Consider the following 11967-nt stretch of genomic DNA (forward strand, 5'->3'; position numbering starts at 1 on the left):
CCATGAGCTCAGTGTGCCTGCGCTCAGCCTGGGCGCCCATTTCCACTACGATCCGCACCTCCTCCTGCGCTCACCATAGCAGGACTGGAGGCCGCACTCACCCTCTGGGGAGAAGGCCGCCGAGCTTCCCCACCCCTCCCGCGTTGCTGCAGCCCGCTGGTCCCCGGAGCTTCACTATCCTCCGAACCTGCTCCCCTCCAGGGAAGACGTGTCACCATCATGGCCATGGGCTGCCTCGGCTGAGGGTGTCCCTGATGGTCTGGCTTCCTCTTCCTCCACCTCTATGTCTGACTCGGACACAGTGCCAGCTTGAGGGGCCGCCTCCTCACTTGGCGAGTCACCATCTGAAAGCAGGGAGGCACAAGAGTTGCTTTAGAGTGAGGACAGGGCGGCAGCGAGGGAGGCATGAGTGCTGCTATGCACTGCGTTGGTCCGACAGTGGCAAAGGATGCTGGTGTGAGGCGCAAGTGGAAAGAGAGGTCAAAAAGGTGATGCCCTTACCATTGGGGCCCACAACAGGGTTGGCATCTCCACTGGCGACGGGGCCAATCAGCCGGCCTGACATAATGCGCTCCACACGCTGCTCCAGGTCGCAGAGCTGTTTGAGGTCAGGATGGCCTCCCCCGGTCTGACGCTGCTGCCTTTGGTTCTGCGCCAGCTTGCCCTGCAAGAGAAAGGACGGCCTCTAAGTACAGTGTGAAGCCCTGATCTTGCCTGCACTGCCTCCCATGGTGGATTAGCCCTGACAGTGTGTAAAGTCCTGAATGTGCAAGTGATTTTCATGACAGTCCCATAGCTGCTGGATGAGGGCTGGGCATTAGGGCTTTCAGGTCCCTTTGCCCATAAAGTGAGGTGCACATGCAGGGATGAGGACACTGGAAAGGGTACTCACCCTGACGACCCGAGTGAGGTCGTTGAACTTTTTTCGGCATTGTACAGGAGTCCTGGCAACCACGCTGTTGGAGGTCACCCTGTTTGACACCTCCCTCCAGGCTTTCCGATAGGCGCTGGGCAGCGGCCTCCTGCCACCTTCAGGGAACAGAACATGGCGCCTGCACCAACCAGCACCCTCAGGTCACCCTCGCTGAAGCACTGGCCTTCTCCATTGTCCTGGGCGTTGAACAGTTCAAGCAGCAGTGGTCAGGCCTTGCTTCAGGGCTGCAGTGTGCAGGGCATGGCAGCCAAACAATTCCACCCTCCCCCTTTAAGAGCTCACCGGCGCCAGAGTGTCTGCCTTCAATCAGCAACTCGCTGCACCTGCGCTGCGCCCGCCCTCGGGGGTAGCGCCCCGGACCGCTGGCTTAGCGCCTAATGATAGTCGTGCATCGCCTGTTTTAGCGCAGCAGCAACCTCTTGGGGCGATGCAACTGAATATCGGCGAAGGTGGCGCTAAGTTGCGCCGGGTGCAAACTTTAGCGGCCGCCCGGCTGTAGCGCCCCAAACGTGGCTATACTGAATTTCTAGGCCTGAGTGTCTCCGCTTCACCACTTCCGTTGGCAGCAAGTTCCAGGTCCTCGCCACTCACTGCGTAAAAATGTTTTTCCTCACATCTCCCCTGTATCTCTTGCCCAAAACCTTAAATCTGTGTCCCCTAGCCCTTGTACCATCAACTAGTGGGAACAGCCTTTCACCGTCTAGCCTATCCAAACCCGTCATCATCTTGTACACCTCTATCAAATCACCCTTCAACCTCCTTTGCTCTAATCAAACAAATCCAGCTTCTCCAACCTGTCCTTGTAGCTAAGATCCCCATCCCCGGAACCATTCTGGTAAATCTCCTCTGCACCCTCTCAAGGGCCTTCACATCCTTCCTAAAGTGTGGTGACCAGAACTGGACGCAATACTCCAGCTGTGGCCTAACCAGCGCTTTATAAAGGTTCAGCATAACTTCTCTACTTTTGTACTCAATACCTCTATTTATGAAGCCCAAGATCCCATCTGCTTCGCTAACCACTCTCTCAATATGTCCAGCCTTCTATGTGGTACTTTGTCAAACGCCTTCCTAAAATCCATGTAGACAACATCCATTGCATTCCCTTCATCAATCCTCCCTGTTACTTCATCAAAAAAATTCAATTAGATTAGTCACACATGATCTGCCTTTTACAAATCCGTGTTGGCTCTCCTTAATTAGCTTAAACCTTTCCAAGTGTTAATTTTTTCCTTGATTATTGTTTCTAAAACTTTAAATGGGGAAATGGCGGAGACTTTGAACACATGTATTGTATCGGTCTTCACGGTAGAAGACACTAAAAGCATCCCAATAATGGATAATCAAGGAGCTATTTGGGGGGGGGGGAACTTAAAACAATTACTATCACTAGAAATTACTAGGCAAACTAATGGGACTAAATGTGGACAAGGCCCCTGGACCCGATGACCTGCATCCTAGAGTCTTAAAAGAGATGGCTGCAGAGATAGTGGATGCATTGGTTGTAATCTACCAAAATTCCCTGGATTCTGGAGAGGTCCCAGCGGACTGGAAAACCGCAAATGTAACACCCCTATTTAAGAAAGGAGGGAGACAGAAAGCAGGAAACTATAGACCAGTTAGCCTAACATCTGTCGTTGGGAAATGCTGGAGTCCATGATTAAGGAAGTGATAGCAGGACATTTAAAAATCATAATATAGTCAAGCAGAGTCAGCATGGTTTTATGAAAGGGAAATCATGTTTGACAAATTTGCTGGAGTTCTTTGAGGATGTAACGAGCAGGTGGATAAAGGGGAACCAGTAGATGTGGTGTATTTGGATTTCCAGAAGACATTCGATAAGGTGCCACATAAAAGGTTACTGCACAAAATAAGAGCTCACGGGATTGGGGGTAATATATTAGCATGGATAGAGGATTGGCTAACTAACAGAAAACAGAGAGTTGGGATGCATGGGTCATTTTCAGGTTGGCAAACTAACTAGTGAAGTGCCGCAAGGATCAGTGCTGGGGCCTCAACTATTTACATTCGGTCCCTTCATCCAAGTCATTAATATAGATTGTAATGTAGTCAAATTTGCTGATGATACAAAGATAGGTGGGAAAGCAAATTGTGTGGAGGACGCAAAGAATCTCCAAAGGGATATAGACAGGCTAAGTGAGTGGGCAGAAATCTGGCAGATGGAGTTTAATGTGGGAAAATGCAAGGTTATCCACTTTGGTAGGAAAAATAAAAAAGCAAATTATTATTTAAATGGGGAAAGATTACAAAATGCTGAGGTACAAAGGGAATGGAGTATAAAAATAGGGAAGTCCTGTTACAACTGTACAGGGCGTTGGTGAGACCACACCTGGAGTACTGCGTACAGTTTTGGTCTCCTTATTTAAGGAAGGATATACTTGCATTGGAGGCAGTTCAGAGACGGTTCATGAGGTTGATTCCGGAGATGAAGGGCTTGTCTTATGAAGAAAGGTTGGGCCTATACTCATTGGAGTTTAGAAGAATGAGAGGGGATTTTATCGAAACATAAAAGTTTCTGAAGGAGCTTGACAGGGTAGATGCAGTGAGGATGTTTCCCCTCCTGGGGGAATCTAGAACTAGGGGGCATAATTTCAGAATAAGGGGCACCCATTTAAATCGGAAATGAGGAGGAATTTCTTCTCTGAGGGTCGTGAATCTTTGGAATTCTCTTCCCCAGAGAGCTGTGGAGGTTGGGTCATTGAATATATTTAAGGTGGAGATAGACAGATTTTTGAAAGGTAAGGGAGTCGAGGGTTATGGGGAGCGGGCAGGGAAGTGGAGTTGAGGCCAAGATCAGATCAGCCATGATCTTATTGAATGGCGGAGCAGGCTCGAGCGGCCAAATGACCTGCTCCTACGTCTTATGTTCTTTACCCAGCACTGATGTTAAACTGACCGGCCTGTAGTTACTAGGATTGTCCTTGCACCTTTTCTTGTGGCAAATGTGACACCATTGTTCATCAGCAAACTTGGATACATTACACTTGGTCCCTTCATCTAGGTAATTAATATAGATTGTAAATAGCTGAGGCCCCAACGCTGATCCTTGCGGCACCCCACTAGTTACAGCCTGCCAATCTGGAAAAGATCCGTTTATCCCGACTCTTTGTTTTCTGTCCGTTAACCAATCCTCTATCCATGCTACTATATTACCCCAAACCCCGTGAGCAGCACGATGGCATAGTGGTTAGCACTGTTGCCTCACAGCGCCAGGGACCCGGGTTCAAATCCGGCCTCGGGTGACTGTCTGTGTGGAGTTTGCACATTCTCCCCGTGTTTGCGTGGGTTTCCTCCCGGGTGCTCCGGTTTCCTCCCACAGTCCAAAGATGTGCGGGTTAGGTTGATTGGCCATGATAAAAATTGGCCCTTAGTGTTAGGGGGGATTAAATACGTGGGGTTACTGGGATAGGGCTTGGGTGGGATGGCTGTCAGTGTAGGGACTGGGTGCTAGGGTTTGGATGATCAGCCATGATCTCGTTGAATGGTGGAGCAGGCTCGAAGGGCCGAATGGCCTACTCCTGCTCCTATCTTCTATGTTTCTATGAGCCCTAATCTAGTGTAATAACCTTTTATGTGGCACCTTATCAAAAGCCTTTTAAAATCCAAATATATTACATCCACTGGTTCACCTTTATCTACCCTGCTAGTTACATCCTCAAAAACTCTTAATAAATGTGTCAAACACGATTTCCCTTTCATAAAACCATGTTGACTCTGCCTAATCATGTTATGATTTTCTAAGTGCCCTGATACCACTTCCTTAACAATGGATTACAGCATTTTCCCGACGACTGATGTCAGGCTAACTGGCCTGTAGTTCCCTGTTTTTTCTCTCCCTCCTTTCTTGAATAGCGCTGTTACATTTGCGACCTTCGAATCCACTGGGACCATTCTAGAATCTAGGGAGTTTTGGAAGATTAAAACCAATGCATCCACTATCTCTTCAGCCACCTCTTTTAGAACCCTAGGATATAGACCGTCAGGTCCAGGGGATTTTTCAGTCCCATTAGTTTTTCTTGTACTTTTTCTCTACTTACAGTATATTAATTACGTTAAGTTCCTCACCCTCATTAGAACCTTGGTTCTGCACCATTTTTGGTTTGCTTTTTGTGTCTTCTACTGTGAAGACAGATACAAAATATTTGTTTAATGTTTCTGCCATTTCCCTCTTCCCCATAATAATTTCTCCTGTCTCCGCCTCTAGGACCAACGTTTACTTTTGCTACTCTCTTCCTTTTTACATACTTGTAGAAGCTCTTACAATCTGCTTTTATATTTCTTGCTAGTTTTCTCTCATTCTGTTTTTTCCCTTTTTATCAATTTTTTGGTCAAACTTTGGTTTCTGAAACTCTCCCAATCCTCAAGCTTCTTCTTTCAATCTAATGCTATCCTTAACTTCTTTTAGTTAGCCACAGTTGGATTACTTTTTCCGTGGAGTTTTTGTTAATGGTACAGGAAACGCGTTTATACGGCACCTAAATATCCAGAATTCTCTCTTAACCAGCAAAATTCCATACTCCAAAAACAACACCTCAATAACCGGCAATGTTGCCGAGTCCGAGTCTCCCGCGCTGGTCGAGTTAGTCAGTGGGGGTAGTTCTCCAAACTGCCACTACTCGGCCTCTTGGCGCTGTCGGAAGTCTGAACACCTCAATAACAGGAGTCTGACTCTCCTGCGCTGCCGCTAGTCTCTTCCGATCCGCCATTTTTCTGTTTACTGTATAAGTTTTGTTTTACTGTTAAGTTATTAAAGAGTTATGGATTACCCTCAACTGGCAGTACTGTACTTAATGAAGCATCTTCCACCATCCATTTAACACAACATTCTGTAGGTGAGGACCCAATTACTGTATACTGCACAATGCTTGATTTTTTTTATTTTAGTTAAAAATAGCCTCGGTAGATTTACCTCTCCGTCATCCGGAATTTTTAATTAACCAGCACCATCCCAGTCCTGTCGGTGCCGGAGACCAGAGAGTTTCCTGTATGTATTTTTGTTGAGAATTATGAAATATTTCTTTAAATGCTAGCCACTGCTGATCTACCGCCATACCTTTTAATCTATTTTTCCAATCTACCTTAGCCAACTCGCCCCTCATACCTATGTAATTGGCTTTATTTAAATTTAAGACTCTAGTTTTGGACTTTGATAAGTCACTCTCAAAATTAACGTGAGATTCTATCATTATGATCACTGCACCAGAGGATCCTTTACTATGAGATTGCTAATTAACCCTGTCTCATTCCACAATACAAGATCTAAAATAACCTGTTCCCTGGTTGGTTCCATGTCATATTGTTCTAGGAAACTGTCCCAAATGCATTCCATGAACTTGTCCTCCAGACTAGCTTTGCCAATTTGGTTTGTCCAGTCTATATGATGATTAAAGTCCCCCAAGATTATTGCATTACCTTTGTTGCAAGCTCCTACTATTTCTTAATTAATATTCTTTGCAACGGTATAGCTACTGTTAGGGGGCCTATATACAACTCCTCTGTGTTTTCTGCCCCTTGTTATTTCTTATCTCCACCCAGACTGATTCTACTTCCCATACAGCTCACAGTTGGAAAGACAGAGTCTGTAATTGTACTGTTGGCTCTTTTTCATGAGGACACAGTATAAACATTTCAAGTTTAAGACACTTGTGAAATGCTAGTGACAAACTGTCCCCAATCCTGGATAAATGGTCATCGATGAGCACACTGGTCACCCTCTCACATTTGTGAAACTGGGGAGTGCCCCCTCTCGCACTCCCCTCGTGGGAGAAGGCTGCTCACCACCACACTGGGGTAGGAAGTCCCCCTCAGCCTCAATCTTAATGTTTCGTTCACATTGAAAAACTGCACCTAGTTTTAATATCTGGCCTGTTACTGCCTCAACCCAATCACGGAAGGCTTCAGCAACATTCAGGATTATGGATGTGTTGGTGTGTTGAGAGGCTGGTATGTGAGCATTATTTGAGCATTCAAAAATGGAACTGTTAAGGAGCAGATGTCCTATAAGCTGTTGTATGAATCCCTTTACCCTCTCATAACGCTCGTGTATTTGCCTCCCTGCAGGAGGCTGTGGCTGGGGCAGCAGTGCTTGGTGTTAGTGGCCTCTCGGCACCAGGTCTAGTTACTCCAGCACTTACCCTCGCACAGCCAATTGGAGCGTTGCCACAGGCCGTCATGGCAGCCCAAGCCCCAGGTGTCATAACAGGTCAGTAACGCGTCGAGGTTCTGGAACACTGGCGAGTGCAGACATGGCTGGAGTGGTGGGGTAGAGAGGAGAGCTTGGTGGGAGGGGGTTGTATTATTGGTGGGGGGCAGTGAAAGAGTGGGTGTTGTATTATCAGGGGGTTGGCTGGAGAGTGGGTGTTAAGTTGGCTCTGATTTAAAAACACTTCTATAAAGAGGGTAGAAGGACACATTGAGTAATAAAAAAGGCCGTGCCCACAACAAACTACTCCTCCTGATTTTGGGTGCCTCGCTCTTTAGAAATGAGCATAAAATAGCTGCTGGCGAACTGATTGGGAACATCTGGTGCAAAGTCGTGCTGGTGTCATTGAGGGTGTTCAATAAATGGATATCAACCGAGTGGGCCGGCTGTTCTCCTGAACAACCCAGGAGGGAAATCTGTGCACTGTCGGGATCGATTGGGGTGAAGGAGGCTCCTGGGCCCATCTTTGCTGACCCACCACTCCGAGCGTCTTTCCATTGCACCATCCGGCTGTGACTTGAATGAGTCCAGCATCCAGCCCTCAGCCTGAGCTACAAATGAATTTGGGCACCTTCCTGCCCCTCTCTGGGGAAGACCATCCCTAAGAGCTGTGTTTGAGCCCAGGGCAGGCAAGAGGGCTGTAACCTAGTTGCACAAGAGTGCTTTAAAAGGATTTAAGTCTTGATAATGGCTCTTGTCTTCTAACCTCTGCTATTCAGTATAAAATAAAGTCCAAACAAATTCCAGGGTGGTGTTGAGTGCTTAATTGCTGAAGATTTTTGTGCATCTTTGATGAGATCACCGTAACTTTTATAAAGTTTAGACTTCAGGAAGAAATAGGCTGGTGGAATGGGCGGGCATGTGGCAGATGAAATTTAATGCAGAAAAGTGCAAAGTGATACATTTTGGTAGGAAGAACGAGGAGAGGCAATATAAACTAAAGGGTACAATCCTAAAGGGGGTGCATGAACAGAGAGACCTGGGGGTATATGTGCACAAATCGTTGAAGGTGGCAGGGCAGATTGAGAAAGCGTTAAAAAAAAAAAAGCATACGGGATCCTGGGCTTCATAAATAGAGCTATAGAGTACAAAAGCAAGGAAGTTATGATGAACCTTTATAAAAGATTGGTTCGGCCTCAACTGGAGTATTGTGTCCAATTCTGGGTACCGCACTTTTGGAAGGATGTGATGGCCTTAGAGAGGGTGCAGAAAAGATTTACAAGAATGGTTCCAGGGATGAGGGACTTCAGTTACGTGGAGAGACTGGAGAAGCTGGGGTTGTTCTCCTTGGAGCAGAGAAGGTTGAGAGGAGATTTGATCGAGGTGTTCAAAATCATGAGGGGATCTGGACAGAGTAGAGAGAGAGAAACTGTTCCCATTGGCGGAAGGGTCGAGAACCAGAGGACACAGATTTAAGGGGATTGGCAAAAGAACCAAAGGCGACAGGAGGAAAAACTTTTTACGCAGCGAGTGGTGATGTGGAATGCGCTGCCTGCGAGGGTGGTGGGCGGTGGAGGCAGTTTCAATCGTGGCTTTCAAAAGGGAATTGGAGAAGTACCTGAGGGAAATAAATTTGCAGGGCTACAGGGAAAGGGCGGGGGAGTAGCAGAAGTGCTCTTAGAGAGCCAGGACGGGTCACACGGCCTCCTGTGCTGTAGCCATTCTATGATTGTAGTGAGTTGAAGGGAAACCTATCTGCACCATGGCAGTAGATGTAACCTTGTCTCCTCAGGTGTGACCCCAACCCGTCCAACAGTGTCATTGCCAGTCACCATCCCACAGGTAGGGGTGGTTAACCCTGTCCTGGCCACGCCACCAACAGTTGCCGCTGCTGCAGAAGGCAAGAAGGAGGATGAGGAGAAGCTGCTGGATACGGAGCGGCTGGAGATGCTGAGCGAGCAGGAGCACATGAGCATTTCTGGCAGTAACGCCAGGCACATGGTGATGCAGAAGTTGCTTCGCAAGCAGGAGGTAAGAGGTGGCCATTGAATCGGAGGTATGGGGTCCAGGTACACACATCACTAAAAGCTAGTGGACAGGTACAAAAAAAGTCAAGGCGGCTACTGGAATGTTGGCCTTTATCTGAAGGGGTCTAGAATACAAAGGGGAGGATGTTGGGCTTTAATTTTAGAGCCTTGGCCAGACCCCATCTGGAGCATTGTGTTCAGTTCTGGGCTCTGCACCTCATGAAGGATATATTGGTCTTGGAGGGAGTGCAGCGCAGATTCACTGGAATGATACCGGGGCTAGAAGAATTAAAAATGACGACGGGTTCAATAAACTAGGCTTGTATTCCCTTAAATATTGAAGATTTAAGAGGTGATATAATTGAGGTGTTTAAAATTTTAAAAGGAGTCGATAGAGTAGATAGAGAGAAACTATTTCCTCTGGTGGGGGGAGTCCAGAATAAGGGGGCAGAATCTTAAAATTAGAGCCAGGCCGTTTAGGGGTGATGTCAGGAAGCACTTCTTCACACAAAGGGTGGTGGAAATCTGGAACCCCCCCCCCCCGAACGCTGAGGATGCTGAGGGTCAATTGGAGCTTTCAAGCCCGAGATCGACAGATTTTTATTGGGTAAGGGTATCGAGGGAAACTGAGCAAAGGCGGGAAAATGGAGTTGAGGTTCAGATCAGCCATAATCTAATTGAATGGCGGAACAGGCTGGAGGGGCTGAATGGCCTCCTCCTGTTTCTGAGTAAGAGTTTGATATGTGGGTCATGTCCTATAGAATGGGCGGTGTGGCCTGGTGCAATGCCACAGGATTCGAGCGGTGCCTGTGCGGAGAATAACTGGACCTTTTCCTCCTCATTTCAGTCCACAGTCATGGTCTTGCGGAACATGGTGGGTCCCGAGGACATTGATGATGATCTGGAGGGCGAAGTGACAGAGGAATGTGGTAAATTTGGAGCTGTGAACCGTGTGATCATCTACCAGGAGAAGCAGGGCGAGGAGGAGGACGCTGAGGTGATTGTCAAAATCTTCGTGGAGTTCTCCATGGCTTCAGAGATGCATAAAGCCATCCAGGCTCTTAACGGGCGGTGGTTTGGAGGACGAAAGGTTATTGCGGAGATATATGACCAGGATCGGTTTGATAACAGTGATCTGTCTGCATGAACTCCCGGGTGTGTGATATTTTTGATTGTTACTCATGAACTACAGCTAAAGAAACTCTCATCCTGTCATGAGGTCAGGTATTCTCCAGGGACCTGACCCAACACCTGATGTCTCAGCACGTGTTCTGACCTGGGACCTCTGGTGGACGCAGATGGATCCAATGGATTTCCACTTCATGAAGTGATAAGATGCTGTGTTTGCTTAACCTGTTACAGTGTGCGATTCCTCCATTCGGTAGCAACACCTAGTGGACAAAAGTGCAGACCTGTAACAGTGTGGAGCAGACTGGGAGCTCAGACCCGTGAACTCTCAGCCTGGGCCACACATTTGTTTCACCTGTTTGTGAGTACGTCACTGGTTAGAGAGATTTGTTCAGCTGCTGATTCTAGTCAGAGAGAACAGCAGAATGTTTGGGATTTATTGCCCCAATTAAAATGGAACCTGTGGACTTGGGCTGGATGGGGGGAGGGTGGGGCTGAGATGGTAACTGCTGACAGTTCTTGTCCATGGGGACAGGATTCATTTTAACCCAGTTCTGGACATGGAACGAACCTGGTTGCTCAGTCCACTCCAGAATGGTTAAACTCAGTGCGGGGTTCTCTCATTTTTTAAATTTGTTAACTGTATGGATCCAAACGTCTGGATATTGTAGAAAAGTTAAACCGTTTCCATTTCTATTAAAGAAATTATAAAAACAAATGCTTCTTGCTGTGATAGCTCTTGTTTGGTGTTAAGTCGTGACTGTAAATGCCCTTGAGCTGAATGATGATCTCAACCTATTAGAGTCTGCCACATGTTTCATTGACATTTCATTTCACAGGCGGTGAATGACACAAACTAGTTGTCTGCAAAATGTACATCCTCCGACTGTTGGTGGAATGCTGTCAAGCAGCTAATCGGGGAAAACCTGTCCGGGTATTATTACCGTAGATTATTGGAATAGTGTTAGTTTAAGTTATATTACCCAGTAGTTCTCAACTATCTACAACTCTAAAGGGGAATAGTTCCTGAACTGGCTGCTGAAATCATTTCTCTGAACCAATAGTATCTGATTAACACCCTAAAAGGCACGTGGCGTTCCCAGCCAGAGGCAGTGTGCGCGTCAACTGAGGAACGATGTCAATGAGGAAATCGTCTGGCCTGTCGAAGGAAACTCTGTCAAAACCCAATGGTGCGGCCGTCCTCAAAATGGGCGTAGGAATGATCTTTGAACAGGAGCAGTGTCCAGAGAGCCTCCCCAGATACATGAGCTATCCAACAGACCAGTTCATCAGCTGTGACAATACTGTGCAGTGACGTGCCAATGGAAATGGTGCCTCAGTAAACCTCTGGTGGAGTCTTGGCACTGTTGACTGAAGCCCGTGGAGGATTTGGTAAGGTAATGTCCGAACATTATGAACCAATGAAGAGCTTGGTGGCTTTAACATATCGGGATGTCCCAAAGCCCCTCAAAACCAATAAATTATTTATCTTATTCTGTAAACAAACCTAGCAGCTGATTTTCACAAGGTCCCACAAACTGCAGGTTCAGCGAACGGGCCAGTTACTCTCTTTTTTGGTTGTGTTGGTTAAGGGATGACTGTTGTCCAGGTTACTGGCTCAATCCCTGCCCTTCGAATAGTGGAATGGGATCTTTTAACATCGAATCATCATCATAGAATGATACAGCACAGAAGGAGGCCATTTGGCCCATTGTGCC

The 11967-nt window shown here is 47.0% G+C and overlaps 1 protein-coding gene across 2 annotated transcripts in view; it reads left to right on the forward strand.

The window, feature by feature from the left end:
* Nucleotides 1-10967, forward strand: part of LOC147116795 (poly(U)-binding-splicing factor PUF60-like) — a 106597-nt gene extending 95630 nt beyond the window's left edge. For both annotated transcript variants that reach the window (XM_085987215.1, XM_085987216.1), the window contains 3 exons: nucleotides 7013-7154; nucleotides 8887-9125; nucleotides 9969-10967. In XM_085987215.1, the coding sequence (XP_085843341.1) occupies nucleotides 7013-7154; nucleotides 8887-9125; nucleotides 9969-10268 (681 nt within the window). In that variant the 3' untranslated portion in view covers nucleotides 10269-10967. The remainder of the gene's footprint in view (nucleotides 1-7012; nucleotides 7155-8886; nucleotides 9126-9968) is intronic.
* The last annotated feature ends 1000 nt before the right edge of the window (nucleotides 10968-11967 follow it).

Source organism: Somniosus microcephalus, chromosome 5 (genome assembly GCF_052327205.1).
Source record: "Somniosus microcephalus isolate GS21.2 chromosome 5, FLI_Smic_1.0, whole genome shotgun sequence".
NCBI lineage: Eukaryota > Metazoa > Chordata > Chondrichthyes > Squaliformes > Somniosidae > Somniosus > Somniosus microcephalus.